At 34.5% G+C, this 20,482-nt stretch overlaps 1 protein-coding gene across 1 annotated transcript; it reads left to right on the forward strand.

Moving 5' to 3' along the window:
* The first annotated feature begins 15,709 nt into the window (after positions 1 to 15,709).
* LOC143248170 (uncharacterized) lies at positions 15,710 to 16,618 on the forward strand. Its single transcript, XM_076496602.1, has one exon. It carries the CDS (start codon positions 15,710 to 15,712, stop codon positions 16,616 to 16,618), a length of 909 nt encoding a protein of 302 aa, XP_076352717.1.
* The last annotated feature ends 3,864 nt before the right edge of the window (positions 16,619 to 20,482 follow it).

The following is a 20,482-nucleotide window of genomic DNA, read 5'->3' on the forward strand; positions in this document are numbered from 1 at the left end:
TGCAATAACGATAAAGTAATAATAAAAGGAAAATAAATACATGGGACTCTTGAGTCTGTTTGTATTTCTCTGACAGTGTCACTCATCAGATGTTAGATTATTTTTTTCATTAGGTTTGGTTAAATCCTTCTGTTCTATTAGAAGCTAAACAAACCCAAAGTGAACATGAAAGCGTTGTGATCACTTGCACGGACAATTTTCCACCAATAAAATTATGGAACTATCCAATGCATAGCATATTTCATGTTGATTCAAAAACCATGACACTGCCTTCAGTCACCTTTATGGTCCCACACAATAACCGAATCTCACTCGAAGTGAATGTTAGCGTCTCGTTCACCACTGCAAATTTTAGCTGACATTGGAGAACCAATGCAGGTAATATTCCTCAACAAACAGCCTATGTATAATATAGTCCCTTCTGGCTTTTCAAGTTGATTAAATCTGACTTTAGGTTGGAGAGCTTAGTAAAGTCTTATTGATATGTAATATTACGATTAACGTAAAATTGATGAAAATTTGTACCACTGTAATGCTGTTTTGTAATACAATTATTATTTCCAGATTAATGTCAATGACTTCCCTTGTACTTTACCGGATAGTTTGAATTTTCATTAATCTATATACTTGATATTAACTGGAGGTTTAGCCACCCACTAAAATAATCTCATTTCTGAATTTCTTATTGAACGTCCAAACTATAAACAAAACATGATTAACGCTACTTCTTCATCTCATTGCTTGTATATTTTTTTCTAAGATTTTTCGTTTTTCGTAACTGCTTACTTTTAATTTATTTTTCGTTTATTTGTATATAAACATAAAACATTCTGAGCTGTAGTTGTAGTGATTACGAAAGTTACAGACATTTAGACAGAGAAGCAGAAAGATTGACAAACGTCTCAGCTTACATTACGTCTTCTTTCAGGACATTTTACGTTACTGCACTGATTTGTTTGTGTATTCATGAGTTGTGCTTCATGAATAGAAACATGTAATCTCGAAGTAAACGGTTCGGCTACATGGCTGTTTCCTAAGTCTCGGGAAACGTCAATGTGATACTCCATAACAACGTTCTTTTTAAGAATGGATGCATCTTTTAACGAAACTCATTACCGATTCATGAATGCAGTCAATTTAAACTATCTCTATCAGCTGAGAAACTTATGTGCTTGTTGAATACTGCAAGTAAAACGAAAAATAGAGCAAACTTCCCAAATTTTATATTTTTCCCTCAAAATTATAATATGCACATTCATAACTTAATTTAGCCATGATTTTGTGGTTTTCATTGTTTATTGTATTCTTAGAAGCATAAAAACCTTTTTTGTCGGCTTAGTGGGACATGTCTGATTTTCTTTTGGTTCATATAAACGTGTGCATGTTTGCGCGTATTTTTAAAAAACAAAGACAAAAAAACTCATTTTAACGAAATCCTAAGCTAATTAGCGGCAAGATCTCAACGTGCTGAAATAGATAAAAAATGAGTGTCACAAATGACAAGTTACATTTTTTCAATACAAGTAAACGGCGTTCTGTCAAAAATACAGCTCAGAAGTAGTCTATAACGTTAAGAGACACTCCCAATATATAAATATGAATGAAACGATTACGTCATAGATTCATAAGACACAGCCATCCCTTATTTGTAACTGCTGTTCAGTAGTGGTACAACCATTCTGTTGACAATATCTGCTACTCTAATCCCAGTAATATTACACGAGATCTAGCTAGCTTAGAAAATAGGTTTAGCCTCACGTACATATACCAAACTTAGAAAAATAACCTTAAAAATGAGCTATTAATCTTAACACGTTCAAACACATTTTAAGCGTTATAGCTAATATAACAATAATCTAACTTTATATACAAATGGAGTAAGTCATTGTTTGCTTCTAGGATACACACAGCTTACCAATACACGAAACACTAAAATAATTGTAAGTGTTCATTTATAAGGTCAAAAAAGCATAAACAAAAAGAAAAATACACTATTTATTTATATGGATGCTTACACTAATGATCTGTCACTAATTCTCTGCTTTATAATTCGCATTTTTACACATGTTTGTTTTTTCTGTCCACGTTCATATATACATATAGATATATAAAGACAAAATGTCTGTTTGTTTGCACCCTAACTTTCCCGAGCCTATTATGGACTATGAAGAATGTGCTAATAAAATCATAATTGAACTTAACTTTATTTTTGTTTTGTAAAGTCTGTTGGTTAATTACTCCCATTCTATAGAGTTAATCTCAAACAATCTTAACAGGTCGACGCTTTAGACAATCTTCAATATTCTAAAAAGATTCAAGGTCAAAGTATGAAGCTTGCTGGATTGTTTTTCATGGTCAATGAGATGTAAGGTGTCCAAAGGTGAAATAATCTCAATATCTCTATTTGCTGGTTGTTGTTGTTGTTTTGAATTAAGCACAAAGCTACACAATGGGCTATCTGTGCTCTACCCACCACGGGTATTGAAGCTCGGTTTTTAACGTTGTCCGCAGACATATTGCTGAGCCACTGGGGGGCATATTTGTTGGTAGATGGAAAACAGATTGTGAATGTTGTTTATGAAGAAGCTTTGTTATAACTTTATAGATAAAGTTTATGCTCATGTTATTACTTTGAAACATAAGATTGCTTTTAAACTTACATTGTTTGAAGTAAGTTTAAACATTTCCCATCATTTAACGGGTATTTCGGCTTGTATTTTATAATCTTCAAGATTACTTTCATGATTGCATCATCGAACAATATTTTGCTTACGTTTATTTTTTTTATTTTTGTGTTTTTTTATTTTGTTTCGCATGAATAAAAAAACACAGGTAATCCCAGCGTATTACGTATATATATATGTGTGCTTCGATAATTAAAACAAAATTTCCTTGTGGCTTCTAAGTACAAAGAAAACTATGAATATAGTACATGATACTGTTACCAACCTGTTTGTTTATTGGTTATGAAGCCACACAATGAGCTTTTTTGTGCCACCGCGAGTATCAAAACCTTGGTTTTAACGTTATAATCCCCTTCGGTTTATTTTTGAGTCATCGAATGGCTGTTTTCTGTCTACATTAACTTCCTTTGATGAACTAAAACAAAACCCTTGAAAGTTTCTAATGTCTACCGTAGTTCGTCATGTGGTAAAAGAAAAATGAAAACTATGTAAGAGGATTCTCTTCATGGATCAGCTTTCTTGGGTAAGAGTCGTTCGTGATAAAGGTCCAAGTCCGATTTCTGCCACCTCAATCAGGCTCAAAGCGTATTATTGCTGAACACTGATGAATTTCCTTCGTTTTTTACTTTTTATTTGTTTTTACAGACGTGCATACTTGTTAGAACACTCCTAAAAAATTCGCTTCTTTTCTTTATAAGTTCAAAGAACGAAATATCTTAGAACAATTTATTCAGATAGAGAGGGCTCTTCTGTTTGTTAAATTTTAACTCAAGCTTAGCTTTCTTAACAATTTGTTGAATTTACAGATTCCAATTTTTGCTCTCGTGTAACAAATAACAGACAAAATTACATTAGTTTATCAAAACTACAAATAATTAATCTCAAGAACATTGTTTAATGTCTGTCTCTGTCCTTGTAGTGGTTCTGCTTTATTTCATTTTCTTGCTACAACTCACTTCTTTGAATAGCTGTTTCCCCTTTTAATTATAATAAGTTTGAACAGTTTGGTTACTAAATTATCTGCTTCTGAAATGCCTGAAAATGTAACTAAGGGTATTATTAACATCCTATGTACATACAATGCTGACCAAAATATTAAGGCCAATGAACATAAAGAAAAAAAAAATATGCAATTTGCGTTGTTAGACTCAACCATTTATTTGATTAAAATTCGAAAAGGAAAATAAAAATAACAAACTATTTTAGCATTTAATAGGGAAAATGTGAACACTATAAAATTAGCCTAAATACTAATTGGTCAAAAGATTAAGACCGTACCAAAAAGAAGTAATAAACAGGGTAGAAAATGCCCAACAAGAAGTCTCAGTAGTAAGTTGCATGGCCGTCATTGCGAATAACTGCAAACATTCGCTTTGGCATCGTCGATATAAGTGTTTACAGAAGGATGGCTAGAATTTTATTCCAAGTGATAAAGATGGTTTCACGAAACTCATGCACTGTTCGGAATTGACGTCCATTTCTATAGACCTCCCTTGCCATCCACCCCCAAACATTTTCACTGGGGTTCAGCTCGAGCGAACATGCTGGATGGTCGAAAAGAATCATGTCATTCGCCATACAAATGTCCTTTGTCCTTTGAGCATTGTGAACTGCAGCGTTGTCCTGCTGAAAGATCAAGTCATTTCCACACAAGCGAAGGCCTTCAGTCAATAAGGATGCTCTATTCAACATGCCAATGTAGCAAGCCGCTGTTTGACGCTCCTGTATAACCTGATGCTCCATTGTTCCATGAAAAGAGAAAGCACCTCAAATCATGATGGAACCTTCTCCACTGTGTCGTGTAAAAAATGTCACGGTGAGATATCCTTATTGTTCCAGTAACGTTGGAAGCCGTCTGGACCATCCAGGTTAAGTTTTTTTTCTCATCAGAGAACAAAATCTTCGTCCACTTATCTACGTCCCATGTTTGGTACTTCTCAGCAAAGCTTAACCGAGCTGTTTTGTGGTGTGAAAGGAGGCGTCACCTTTGAAGACGTTTACGGTTTTTAAAGCCTTTCTCTCGTAGATGCCGTCTTATTGTTCTTGAGCTGAATTCTGCGTCTGTAAGGACCTTAATCTGGTTTGACGATCGACTGGTATCTTGCTGGACAACCCGTGGAATCCTCCTGCTCAACCCCAGCAAAATTTTCTTAGGTCGACTACTTGAACTTCTCGTTTCGTATCCCTCAGGGTCTTTTAAGAAATTTGCAACAGCAGTTTTACTTCGCCCAATCTCACCAGCGGTGGCACGATTAGAGAGACCTTGCTTTTGCAGCTAGACAGTTCTGCCACATTCAAATTCTCTCAACGTTTTAGCCTTTGTCATGTTTTACCCAATGCAACACAGTAAATGTCAATGGGAGATGTTGACAACGCTAATGTTTGAACACAAATGACTAAAATTTCGTTACGTGTTTATCGATTAACGCTTCGTTTCAGTATGATCTTAAACTTTTGGCTAGCTACTATTTAGGCTAATTTCATAGTGTTCACATTTTCCCTATTAAATGCTAAAAAATATTTTAATTTTTATTTTCCTCTTTCTTATTTTTATCTTTGGAAGCTCTACTCAAATAAGTGGTTGAGTTTAACAACGCAGGGCCCGGCATGGCCAAGTGCGTTAAGGCGTGCGACTCGTAATCCGAGGGTCGCAGGTTCGCATCCCCGTCGCGCCAAACATGCTCGCCCTTTCAGCCGTGGGGGCGTTATAATCTGACGGTCAATCCCACTATTCGTTGGTAAAAGAGTAGCCCAAGAGTTGGCGGTGGGTGGTGATGACTAGCTGCCTTCCCTCTAGTCTTACACTGCAAAATTAGGGACGGCTAGCACAGATAGCCCTCGAGTAGCTTTGTGTGAGATTAAAAAACAAACAAACTAACTAACAACGCAAAATGCATATTTTTTCTTTATATTCATTGACCTTAAGATTTTAATCAGCAGTGTATATATATATATAAAATCCTGGTCTGGAAAAGATTTTTATCATAAAAGCATTATATTCTTACGTTTTTGGCCCGGCGGTTTAGGTACTCGACTCGTAATCGGAGGTTAAGGGATTCAAATCCCCGTCACACCAAACATGCTAACTCTTTAGCATTGGAAGCGTTATAATGTAACGGTCAACCCCACTATTCGTTGGTAAAAGAGTAGCTCAAGAATTGGCGGTGGGTGGTGATGACTAGCTGCCTTCCCTCTAGTTTTACAATGCTAAATTAGGGATGGCTAGCGCAGCTAGCTCTCGTGTAGCTTTATGCGAAATTCAAAATAAACTAAACCAAACTATACATTAAGTTTAGTTTTATTCAATAATATTGTTTCCAACAAGTTAATGTTTCGGCAGTTTCTTTAAAGTTATTATGAAGAACTTATTACTAATAAAAAAATACTAAAAGTTTAAACTATCGTGTCATTATATTATAAAGATAATTCCTGTTTCAGCTAATTTCATAGTTTGGAGTAAATTTGTCTTAAACAGATTTATGCAAAACAAGAATCACGATAATATTTTTCTTATTAGTATTCGTTTAAACTTTTAGAATATATCAAACTATACATCAGATCCCAAGCAAGTTTTCCCCCTTAGATGGTTATGCCTATTTTATACGTCAGATATGCATGAGTTATCCTAACCTGAAGTATTAAGATTGCCGCCGACATTTACACTACATAATCCTCCACGTCATTCTCTACAACATAAATCAATTTTTCATTACAGTTTTGCTAACTACCAACTTCTCAGTTATAGAACAGGCCAAAGTTACAAAGTGACAATCATGACTAAAGCTATTATTCACGAAGATGGAAGAGAGGACCGGAATTTCCTAGCCTCACACAAGAGCACTTGCTCTATTGACGCTTAGTATTTCCCGTTTGATCAGCAACTTTGCGTGACGAAGCTCGGATTTTCACCATATGATGGTTATCAAGTAAATGGATTAAACAACGTACTACTTACTGCATCGCTGATTTCAATACAATTCTTAGAAGAATGTTACATATTTATAATGTAGGTATTAGTTAACGTTGTAATTAGTAACTTTTCGTCGTTTAATCAATAAATTACATACTACTTAAAGTTTATATATATTACACCAAACATAATCGTCCTTTCATCCGTGAGGACGTTATAATGTGGCGGTCAATGCCACTATTAACAGGTAAAAGAGTAGCCCAAGAGTTTGCGGTGGGTAGTGATGACTATCTGCTTGTAGTTTGTTAAAAAAAAATCTTTATTACAGCTTCCGACTGTTTTATTTGTTTGGTTTGTTTTTCTTGTGTGAGATACAATCTGTAATTTTTTTTTTACAAACTATACAGAATTCGGTTGAATAAAGTTAAAAAAACGAATTATCCTGAAGGGTTTTCGGTAAAAAAATACTGAGTGTATAGAACGATCGTCCTAAAGTCAGTTATTATTGTTTTAGAGAACAAACAACTACAGACCAGACAAATGTCAATGAGTGTTTTGATTAATCCACAATAGCCTGAAAAATTAATTAATTGTTCACTACTCTGATGATACATACAATCTGTACATAAAAATATGAAAACAACAATATGTTTTAGAGAAAGGATTAAGTTATACTCTTTTTTTTTACCGTCACGATCTTGTGATAGATTAAATACAGCACGATCTTTAAATTATCCTCACAATCTTGTACCAAATTAAAAAGAGAACGTCCCTTAAATTATCATCACGATCTTTAGTCATATTAAATATAGCACGGCATTTAAACTATCGTTATAACATTTAGTTAAGTTTGTTTTGAATTTCCCTTAATAACAAACAAACCAGAATAAAAGCAAATGACACTTAAAAACTTGTGACACTTTGAATGAATATATATATAAATCATTTCTTATTTACGTATTTTTCTTCATAATTAAACCTTTATTTATTTTGATTCAAATAGATTGTTTCTTTTGCTTTGACTTTCGCACAAAACCACTCGAGGACTACATGTTCTAGGTGTCCCTGCATTAGCAGTGGTACACTAGAGAAAAGGCAACTATTCATTACCACCCACCTCCAACTTTTAGGCTACTCTTTTATTTACGAATAGTAGAAACGACTGTTACATTATAACGTCTCCACGAATGAAAGTGGCAATCATGTTTGATGTGACAGGGATTTGATTAAGTAAAATCTAAGAGAGCAATCCAACTATCACTTTATCTAACTATGAATCCTTTAATACGACAGGGAGCGACAAGTCTAGACATATTTCATTAACTTAGAATATATTTTTCATGCGTGACTAAACATAGCTACTAACACCTTATCTATTCAAAATAATGCGCTTCTTTAACATTGTATAGGTTAGTCTTACATGCGTCATACAGGAAGTCACTTTATTCTATGTCCCTAACAATCAACCAATCAATCAAGGTCCTCATCGGTTTTCGTTCAGGTAGATTTTGACATTTTCCCGCTTCTGTATATTTCTTATTTATTTTCACGTTGTTTTGTTTCTGTAATTGTTAATATTATATATACATTAGGGCCGTAGTTTGCATTCTCTCCCTAAAAAGATAACTTCTGAGTGGTTGTTTTGAGTTTCACGCAAAGCTACACTAGGACTATCTGCAATAGCCGTTCTTAACTTAGCATTAGAACACTAGAGGGAAGTGAGCTAGCTATTACCGCTAATTCTTGGGCTACTCTTTTTACCAACGAAGAGTGAGATTGATCATAACATTATAACACCCCAGGGCTAAAAGTGTAAGTATGTTTAGTGGGACGAGGATTCAAACCCTCGACTTGCAAATTGCGAGTCGAGCGCCCTAACCATTGCCCATACCCGGCCCAAAAAGATAACTAACAACAAATGGGGCACTTATTAAAGATTTCATAATTACTTGTAAAGTTTTCCAAATGCGATTTAGAAAAATCTATTAGATTTGTACAAAGCGATTTATTTTTCAACATCTTCAACAGTTTCTTTTGAGGCACGTGTTGCATTGATCTCCAACATTGAAATATTCTATACACGTGTATGTGTGTATACGTGAATTTTCTTATAGCAAAGCCACATCGGACTATCTGCCGAATCCACCGAGGGGGATCGAACCTCTGATTTTAGCATTGTAAACCCGTAGATTTACCGGTGTATTAGCGGGGAACGTTATATATACGAGTTTTAAGAAGGAAGCATTTATCATTGTTATGGAGTACTGTCAGTTCATAAAATTAAATAAATCATAAGAAACATATATATATATTGCCTGTTATATTAGCTTTTTATACGCTATGGTTTTATTGAAGGAAAAAATACTTGTCATGAACATAACTAAAACTCTGCAGTTATAAATATTTTTATAAAGTTCCCTAATATATCAGAGGACTCTAGTATATTTAGTCCGAGCTCAAAATATTTTTCTTTTACACCGAGTTTCTTCTTCGTTGCAGCAAGTTGTTTTAATAACTGCGTTAATATATTCTATGATATACTGCTGGCCAAAATCTAAAGGTCAATGAACATAAAGCAAAAATATACATTTTGCGTTGTTAGACTCAACCACTTATTTGAGTTGAGCTTCAAAAGATGGAAATAAGAAAAGGGGAAAACAAAAATAAAAACTTTTTTTAACATTTAATAGAGAAAATGTGAACACTATGAAATTAGCCTAAATACTAGCTGGTCAAAAGTTTAAGACCTTACTGAAACGAAGCGTTAATCGGTAAACACGAAATTTAGTCATTTGTGTTAAAGCATTAGCGTTGTCAACATCTCTCACTGACGTCTCCTGTGTAATATTGGGTATAAAAAAATAGCAAAAGCTAAAACGTTGACAGAGTTTAAACGTAGCAGAACTGTCGAGCTGCAAAAGCAAGGTCTCTCTCAACGTACCATCGCTGGTGAGATTGGGCGTAGTAAAATTACTGTTGCAAATTTCTTAAAAGACCCTGAGGGATACGGAACGAGAATTTCAAGTGGTCGGCCCAGGAAAATTTCACCAGCGTTGAGCAGGAGGATTCGATGGGTTGTCTGGCAAGACACCAGCCGATCGTCGAAACAGATTAAGGCTCTTACAGACGCAGAATGCACTTCGGTTAAACTTTGCTGAGAAGCATCAAACATGGGACGTAGAAAAGTGGAAAAAGGTTTTGTTCTCTGATGAGAAAAAATTTAACCTGGATGGTCCAGATGATTTTCAACGTTACTTGCAAGATAAGGATATCCCTCCGAAAACATTTTCTACACGACACAGTAGGGGAGGTTCCATCGTGAGCTGGGGTGCTTTCTCCTTCCATGAAATAATGAAGCTTCAGGTTATACAGGAGCGTCAAATAGCAGCTGACTGCATTGGCATGTTGGAGAGAGCATATTTATTGACTAAAGGTCCTCGTTTGTATGGAAATGACTGGATCTTTTAGTAGGACAACGCTGGAATCCACAATGCCCGTAGGACAAAGGACTTTTACATGGCGAATAACGTGATTCTTTTGGATCATCCAGCGTGTTCGCCAGAACTGAACCTCATTGAAAATGTTTGGGAATGGATGGCAAGGGAAGTCTATAGAAATGGACGTCAATTCCGAACAGTGCATGATCTTCGTGAAACCATCTTCACCATTTGGAATAACATTCCAGCCAGCCTTCTGCAAACGCTTATATCGACCATGCCAAAGTGAATATTTGAAGTTATTCGCAATGACGGCCGTGCAACTCACTACTGAGGCCTCTTGCTGGACATTTCCTACCCTGTTTAGGACTTTTTTTGGTATGGTCTTTTAGCCAGCTAGTATTTAGGCTGATTTCATATTGTTCACATTTTCTCTATTAAATACTAAAAAAGCTTTTTTCTTATTTTCATCTTTTGAAGCTCTATTCAAATAAGTGCTGGAGTCTAACAACGCAAAATGAATATTTTTTTTCACGTTCATTGGCCTTAAGATTTTGGCCAGCAGTGTATATTGCTATACGAAAATATCCAAACTATTTATCAATAGATTACGATTTCCCTATGTACTATTTTCACGAAACCACTGTTAAAAGAACGGGCTTTTAGAAATAAGCATGTTGTTTCTGTATTATATGTTTATTGTTTGCTTTAAATTTTGCGCAAAGCTACACGATGGTTATCTGCGCTAGCATTCCTTAATTTAAGTGTAAGACTAGGGGACGGCAATTAATCATCATCACCCACCACCAACTCTTGGGCTACTATTTTGCCAACAAATAGTGGGACTAATTGTATATTATAACGCCCTCATGGCTGAATGGGCGAGCATGTTTGGTGTGACGAGGATTCGAACCTATGATTCTTAACTTACGAGACGAGTGCCTTAACTATCTGGCTATGCCGGGCCCATTTCTGTATTTATCCACATACAGATATACCTGAACATCATATGTTTATACATTTGATAGACAAAATCGTCAACGACAGATATGTTATAAATCTCAAAAAAAATTCTAAAAATTAAAAATTTTCTGTATAAAATTTATTAATTTAGAAAACACATAAAAAGAAGTAAATAATTTATAGTCCATTTTATTATAGCTAATACTGTTATCATTAACATTTTGATGTTGATATTAATCTATAGATTAAAAACAGTACAGCGGTATGTCTCCGGATATACAAAGCTAAAATCAGGGTTCGATTACCCTCGGTGGGCTGAGCAGATAGCCATTTGTGGCTTTTCTATACTAAAAACACACACACACAATTGCAATGGCCCCCCAGTGCCTCAGCGCTATATCTGCGGACTTACAACTCTAAAATACGGGTTTCGATACCAGTAGTGGGCAGAGCACATATAGCCCATTGTGTAGCTTTGTACTTAATTCAAAACAACAACTAGTTGCAATGATATTATTCTTTTTTTTTTGTCCAGATCCTTTAATAGTCCACCTCTAGTAATTACTATGATCCAACATCGAGGAAAGGGACAGTATTGATGTTCATTTAAAGTAATTTTCCACTGTCCAAATAGAACTGAAAAAGTTACCCACAAACAAATTAATGTTATCTATCCGAAATGATTTTTTAATAGATTGATCTCAAACACGTGATAGAGCTAATTAAGAAATGCGTTGGATAAGACATTTTTTTATTCTTCAAAATTCCATTACAGATTATATTATTATTCATGAACTGGAGTTGTTGTTTTTTTTTACAACGTTCCCCAAAGACGTTGACAAAACCATGATAATACAATATTCATTTCTCAGACATCGACAGTCACGACGAATTAGATAGTGTAAGTAGCTTGATGAATATTTAATTCCAGTTGTAATATACTTCTACTGTATGCAGAAAATAAATATGAACTCCATCTGATCTGAGATATTTCTACATCATTCATTACACTGACGTAATTATCGGTTGAAACAAGGAAGTAAGGGAAATTACCTATTTGGCTAAGAAACAAAAATATTAAATATGTTATTTTTATTGTGAATGTAATGTTTCTAACAAAATTTCATCATGCTTTTTCTTGATTACTTAAATATGATAACGTACGATACGCATATATGTCGTGATAAATCATCTTACATGTAATTATAATTTTGTTTCAATACGGTTATATCACGGTTATGGAAGAAGTAAGGTGCCAAATAATAATAATAAACACGTATGACGCAATTTGTATTTAAAGGGTAGGTGCTGAAATTAATAATTTATATCACGTAGATAGATTTGATCTTTTAGAACAACCGAATACATAAATTGTTGACATGCGGCAGTGGAAAGTTTCATGTTTTATATAGTTATAGGTTTTACTTAATTTGTAAGGTTTAACGTTCCCCGTTTGTAGAACTGGCAACCTGACTAGTTGTTTTGATGTAATTACACATAATTAAATCCCAGCATATTATACGTTTCTAGGCACTGGTTTAACAGGTTCTGGATACACCCGATACAAATGGCACAATGTCAATATGTTCTGCTAGTACTTGGACAGTTTTAAAGGTCTGTTTATATCCTTTACAAATGGAATAAATTAATGAAATAATGGAACCTTGCGTGGTGATTAAAATGAATTAAATTCCTTCATTATTTTCTTGTGAATTTTCCTTTAATATATTTAAAGTAACAAACAAGTTTATTTATTAAAAAAAACAATTAAACCTGACATGAAATATAAAAGAATGGACAGTTTATATAGCTGTAAAATATTAAAATTAATCTTATCAAAATATACATTACGTCTTTGGTCTTCTTGCTATTACTCAAAACTAAAGAATAAGTACATAAGATTAGAGTGGTTTTTAATATGTAAATAAAAAAAGACCTATAATAACCACAGCCTATGCAAAAACATGCATCAAAACTATATTTTGATGTCACCAAAAATTGATCGATATTGAGAAAGGTATATATCTACTCTTTTCAATGTAAAATATTCATTCTATCTTGTTCTAATGACATGTTTCGATAGAGATTTAGAATTTCCAAATTGATGATATCTCTTGGGATAATTGACATTCGAAAACAAATCAATGTGGATTAACTTGGGACACCAAGACCATCCAAAAATAGATGTACAACAAATTATACCCTAGTAATGGTAAACATAGTGTAGCATATTGTAACAAGATAGACTGTATGAACACAAATGTTAAAGTTATAAGTCATGCGCATGTCTTATATAACAGTACACAATGTATTCAAGAAAGCTCTCTGTCTGGAAATATTACGCAAGTCAAGCATACACTAGTAGCTTTCTTAAAATATGTGTTCAATAACCACCACATAGCTCAAGTAGGTGTAAGATGAAGCGAGGGTTCATACTATTTTGTGCAAAAGTACCATTTGCTTTACTAGGTGCAGTATCTATACAAATCAGTGATGTCGAGAAACCCACTTGTTGATAAATTTATATGCAAAAACGGCTCGTAAAACAGCTATGTAAAATATTTTCTCAACCCAAACAAGCCGTTTTTGCATATAAGTATCTATACATTTCTATATGATATGTCTGTTGAAACAGGCACTTGGAAACCATCGACCTCATACACTAGATGGATATTTTAAAGCATAAGGAACGAATAGTGGGCTTGGGACCTGATAATCTTTGGAAGGAATCTTTTGCAGTGGAAACTGTAGAGTCGTCTTTATGTTATTGGAACTATTTACTAGTTGACTAGTTCCCATTCAGCAGACTTGCATGAAAAAACAAACTGTTTGAGTTTAATTAATGCATAAGAATATAGAAAATAACCATGTAGCTTAGCACGAAATTACAAAAAGAACAACAACAGCTTTTAGAACTTTCTGCTGAGCTACCGATAGCTATCTACGCTAGCCGTCTCTAATTTAACAGTGTTAGGCTAGAGGGAAGGCAGCTAGTCATAACCACTCACCGCCAACACTTTGGATGCTCTATCACCAACGAATAGTTGGATTGATTGTCGCTTTATAACGTCTCTACGGCGCAAAGAGCAAATACGTTTGATGTGACGGGGATTCATACCCGCAACCCTCAAATTATGAGTCGAGCGTTCTAATCACCTGTTCTGGAAGCATATAACGCTAAAATTTGAGTTTCAAAACCATCATTGGTCTGAATACAGATAGCTCGTTATGTAGCTGTAGCTTTAATCAAATAAAACTAAAGAAACAAACAAAATATTTTATATTGTAAAGTTAAGTTAGAACGGAATAAATGAAATCCTTATATACTTAACTGCGGTTACTTTAAACAATATATTTGCTTTTTGTTTGAAATAATTCAGCAACTTGTAGAAACAAATAATTATTCCAAACATAGCACGAATAAACCTGAGTGATTATTAAAGAATGAAAGTTGACCTCTGTTAGTTAGTCACGTATACTTATTTACGAGGTCCTAGTTACTGTTATCAAGTAATATTAAACATGTAACACGATAAATGGTCAGTCTTCAAAACACTAATATATTCTACATGTTTTCGTCGTTAATTATCAACAACATGAATCTCTACATAAATAAAAAGTGAATATCTATTACAATAGAAAATTATTCAACCTTTCATCATGTGCTCGTTCTCTAAAAAAATTCTAACTGTTGAAGAAAGTGTGTATTCAGGAATAACTAAAAGTGCAAATGAAAGTGAGTACATACCTTTTAGCAAAGCCACAAAGGCTATCTGTGGATAACCCTGATTTTAGCGTGTACTTGGATGAGATGAAACACGTTTAACGTCTTCTCTGATGATATACAGAGCCAAATGACTGGCGCACATGTGGACATTTGAGAAATATTTATTTATATTTCTATCAGTTGAAAAATACTTGCATAATTATTAGTAAATTTTCATATAAGAGGTAACACAATGTGATCTAAAGTTTTAAAACAAAAAAATGTTATAGTTTTGAAGAGTTTATAGAGTCAAATATTACATTCCACTTGGTTGATTTTTTTTAATTTCTCGCAAAGCTACAAGAGGTCTGTCTGCACTAGCAATTCCTAATTTAGCAGTGTATGACTGGAGGGAAGTCAACTACTCATCACCACCCACCGCCAACTCTTGGGTTACTCTTTTACCAACGAATAGTAGGATTGACGGTTACATTATAACGTCCCCACGGCTGAAAGGGCGAGCATATTTGGTGCGACGGACCATATTCTACTTGGAATAATAATTCTGTTTTTCCGTATAGCAAAACCACATCAGACTATCTACTCAGTTCACAGAGTGGAATCGAACCCCTGATTTTAGCGTTGTAAATCCGTAGACTCATCACTCTACCAGCGGGGTACATGAACAATAACTAGTTTAGAAAATATCTTTCAGAAGACTAAAACACAGAAAAGTTAACAATATTATGCCTTAAGCTGTGGTATACCAGATTTATTAGTAATGTTAATCTGTACTTTAAATTAAATGTATACAGAGTGTTTCAAAATAACATTTACACTCTTTGACTGTGTATAGCTAATAAACAGTTTTTTTTGTTTCAGATTTGACTTGTGTCCAAGGATGGCGGAAAATCAACTTACAATCGAGCACAAAATATTCATTCTCAAAACTTTTTGGAAAGTCGAAAACAAAGCTGAAGTGCAAAGATGTTTTACTAGAAAGTTCCATATGGATGCGTTATCTCGCCCCAGTATTTCACGCATCATCGCCAAGTTTGATGAACACGGAACTCTCCACCATATGAGAAAGGGTCGCTCCGGTCGAAAAAGATCATCAACAAGCCCAACGAGAGAGCAAGAGATCATTGATAATGTTCTGAATTCTCCAAGAAAATCAGTGCGCCAACTGTCTCGTGAAACAGGTATCCCTAAATCCAGCGTTCATCGCATTTTGAAACATTCCCAATTCAAACGTTTCAACCCATCGATTGTTCACGCTCTGAATGAAGATGACCCTGATCGAAGGGTTGAGTTCTGTGAATGGTATCTTGCTAGATGTGCAGGCGATGATGAATTTCCACTCAAAATTGTTTGGAGTGACGAAGCAACGTTTAAGCTGAATGGCTCAATAAATCGACACAACTACACCTACTGGGCAACAGAAAATCTACATGTTACAGAGGAACATCACTTGAATTTGTCTGGAGTTACTGTGTGGTGTGGTCTGTCCGCTAGGGGACTCATCGGACCATTCTTTTTCCAAGACACCGTAACAGGATTGAATTATCTCAACATGCTACAAGAGTTTGCCATGCCACGCATCCAAGAACAATTTGGAGAAGAAGAGTGTTTCTTCCAGCAGGATGGCGCTCCTCCCCACTTCCATCGCGATATGGGAGCTTATCTGGATGCATCTATGCCAGACAGATGGATTGGACGAAGAGGAGGTGTAGAATTTCCTGCTAAATCACCAGATTTGACACCCATGGATTTCTTTTTGTGGGGGTTTCTGAAAGACAAAGTTTACAGCACAAAAAGGGCAACAATTGGCGAATTGAGAGTTGCAATTGAAGAACAATGTGCTTTAATACCAGATGAGGTGGTGTTTGATGTGTGCACTTCCATTTCTTCCCGTTAGGAGATGTGTCTGGAGCAGAACGGATTTCAGTTTGAACACCTGAAGTGAAGCAAGCAAATTGTGACATTTTACAATTTCAACCAAGGAGAGTTTTCTTTAGAAATAATTTTATCTGTTACTTTTTCTCTTGATTTCAGTATTAAATCTTTAAATAAATCCTTTGGCTATCATATGTAACTTGTTTCATTGTTAAAATCAATAAACAAGGCAAGTTATAATGATCCAAAGAGTGTAAACGTTATTTTGGGACACCCTGTATATTTGTATCAGTTCAAATGTAGTGTGGTTAATCTAGGCCTTAAGTCTAACGTAATTTAATTAAACCTAAACGATCAACTTAACTAATACAATATATCTTCACATAGTAATTAAATGCTTTAATTCATTATAAACAGTTTTCAGTTTATTTTTGTATTCGATGGATTTTGTAATTTACGTTTTTAGTGAGATACTTTAAATCTCAGGAGATTTGGTAACAGAGAAAGCTTATAAGGTGTATAAAGATGAATTATGAAAATTAAATGAAAAATAAAATAAAAGCTTTATAACACTATACAATGTTGAAAATTAATTGCTGTAATAATATGTACACAATTTCAATATTGGAGTTATGAAAGTTTTCGAAGTAAAACTAAGTGCTTTAGCATTGTATCAGAGGTAGCTACCTAATGGCTTTGTAACAAAAAATACTTACTCTTTTAATATTTCAACCTGAGAGTAAAGGTTTTTTTTAACTCAATGGGGAAAGTAAGGAACCCAATTATGAAGCTGCTACTTGCTACTAGCCAAAAGCATAGAAAGTCTGTTTTAATAGCTAAAGCATTTTGAAACAACATAAATCTTGAATTAATCGTGGCATAAATTCCACTATTTTGAGAATACACAATGTTAAATTTTCTATATTCTTCCCACAATATCATCTCCAAAGTTGGCCTTTAGTCTTCAATATTGAAATTCCCAAACAAACCAAACCATCTCCAAATCCTTTAGTTCAGTATTGGAGGTAAAAAGAGTGTGTGGTGTGACAATATGCAAACTCCAATAAGTTCGAAGGATAATCAGCTTAGCAGCCGCGAAAGATGGAATAGTAATTACAAAAAACATTGGCACAACTGGCAGTGGTTCTCTTGTCTTGAAAATGCTCATTACATTGATAATAAAAATGGAGTGTAGGAAGTTCCACTGGATCGCTGTGGATGTTTAAGTATTCTCAGAATTTAACATGACTATTGAAGAACCATGGATCCAGTCCCTGCCACTGTCCTACCTACGACAGTTTACAAAGCCATATCATCACACAAAGGCTCCAAACCTTCATGATGCTGTCTCCATTTGCTAACACTCCCATGTGTAGCTAATAGCATGAATCGTGATTCATGAGACCACACATTTTATTTCTATTCATCAGCAATTAATTTCAGCTGATTTGCGCTACTTAAGGCTCATCTTTCCATTTAAAGCTGAATGCAGTGTTTTTTATCGAAGACAATGGATCTAGAAATTAATCTTCTGTTTTAGTGTTGATGCCATCGCTCAGCTGCTGTACCTTTAAGCATCTGCTGATGTTGCTAACACTTGCTAACTACCACCTATCTTCATCTTGGAGCAACGTTTTCCAAAACAATTTCAGATTTTTGTTAAGATTTTTGCTAAAGTATATAGACTTGTAAAATATGCTCAGTTTTGATACCATGGTCAATTTCATTTTTTGTTATTGAGGTTTAATCAGGCCCCAACAATAGTGCTTTTTTCGAAGTCAAACAAGATATTAATTTTTCACATCTTAATAAATAATGAAACTGACAATACCTAATTATGCTATTCATACTCGTATAGTAACAATATGAAGCACATTTATTTTATTTATAAAGAAAATTTCTTCTCGAAACACTTTCCATAAAGCATTTAATGTATGAAGATGATGGCTTCCCAGCAGTTATTTAGACACCTCAATTCTACAGACATATACCACAACATTTTTCTTTGGGATAGCATAAACAGAACTTCACACAGATAGAAAATGAAGTGTACACTGGTCGCTTTTACATATCTAAAAATTCTATAATAAAATACGATGGTATAAATGGTATGATATGCTTGCATATTACAGCTTTCTTCGCCAATGTGTCTCGTCTGATACCAAGAATTATATTTAGGTTTAAAACAAATTAACATTTTGCTCATAACGTCGTCAATGAATTTACAAACTTTCTTTTATCCCTATAAAGATTTAGATTAGTCATGGACGATTCAGCCATTAAACAAATAACCAAACTCAAAAACCATGTTACGGTCCATATCAGATATAAAATGATACATAATAAAATAATAATAATAAAAACTCTTGATAGTACATTAACATAAAAGACAAACAATCTTAACAAATGAAATAACATAAGCATATATGTATATTTGTACACAGCAAATGTTCTGCAAAGAAAGCCATGATTCAAAGATAAATCTTTTTGAAACATATTTTAATATACATCGATTCAAAATAAGTCCATGGGTCAAGACCTTTAACAAATAAAATCAAAGTACCGTATTTCACAACCAGCTTAGACTGAAACCAGTAGATTTCTTCCTTGAGCTGCAATGTAGTTGCTGTCTGCAATTGAGCGAATCTTCAGTACCTTTGGTTGACTGTTGTTTATGCATTGCAATCTGCCCCTGCATTTAGTGGGTTGTAAGAGCTTTAAGTGGTTTACTGAAGAGTTCCACCCAATCTCTAAGCATGTTCCCAGGCCTTTTCTGTTAGTGGTACCTCACCTTGTCTTGAAACTCGTCAGTCCTGATAATGATGTTGATGATTTTTTTGTTGATGACATAATACCCTCAATAGTAATGGCATAGGTGATGACCTATAAGTTGGCTGACTCGTCTGCATTGTAGTAGTAGCGGTGACATCAGTTTTGGCGGTGGTGATCTTAGCAGTGGTGCAAAGAATTGCCCTTCACTAACCTTCCTGAGGCATAGTCGATCGACCTTCAAAAGGATCTAATCTCCAAAAGCCTTTTCTATGGTTTGTGAATATAATTGAACTGTTGTAGATGTAAACACATCAAACAACGTTGAAAAGTGCTGTTGTGTTACCTTTTGACAGGACATACCATCGGCAGTTTACGCTTTTTCTTGACAAACCAAAAGGCTCCTCTTAGTGTTGGCTAATTGGTCGTTGGGCTGGAATTGTCATAGTGAACGTTGCTGTCATTCCCTTATAGTCTATTATGTTCACTGGAGCCATGAATTCTGTAGTGACCTCTCTGGTATTCCATGTATTAGCCAGCAATAAACCTTCCTTCATAAAAAACGGGCAAGTTCTGGAATTATTAGGTTCGATGACTTTATGTATTTCTTCATCATAAATGATTATACAATATTCCTTGGAATATTTTGACAACAAGGCAGGAAGACTGTTCACTTCTTATTTGAAGAGATATTCAGAATGCTTAAGAATCTTAAGTAACATACGTCCGGATTTAAAATCTAAAGCTAGGTGAATTTCAATTCGTCAAAAGTTCACACAGTTGTGAATGTGAAGTAGGGTCATAACTATTACGTTATATCTATGGCATGCTTTAATATCGTTTACAGATAGTCATAACTCTGTACTTTGGTCAAAAGATATTTCAAACGGACTTGCATACATTCACTGCTACATTATCAATACAAAAATCATTTATAACACCAACGATTTTTTTATCTTCTGGCTTCATAGAGTTTTCTCTGGATCAATACATTTAGCTACACTGTCCTCTACCAATCCTTCTGAAAAGCAGCTAATACGTCTTATTCTACAACTTGGTCGCATGTCTTATAAAATCATTAGATTATTATATGTTTTGAAACAATAATACGAAAATA

Source organism: Tachypleus tridentatus, chromosome 4 (genome assembly GCF_004210375.1).
Source record: "Tachypleus tridentatus isolate NWPU-2018 chromosome 4, ASM421037v1, whole genome shotgun sequence".
NCBI lineage: Eukaryota > Metazoa > Arthropoda > Merostomata > Xiphosura > Limulidae > Tachypleus > Tachypleus tridentatus.

What these genes read in the sequence shown, in the direction of transcription:
- LOC143248170 (XM_076496602.1), top strand. Translation starts at nt 15,710, where the DNA reads ATGGATGCGTTATCTCGCCCCAGTATTTCACGCATCATCGCCAAGTTT.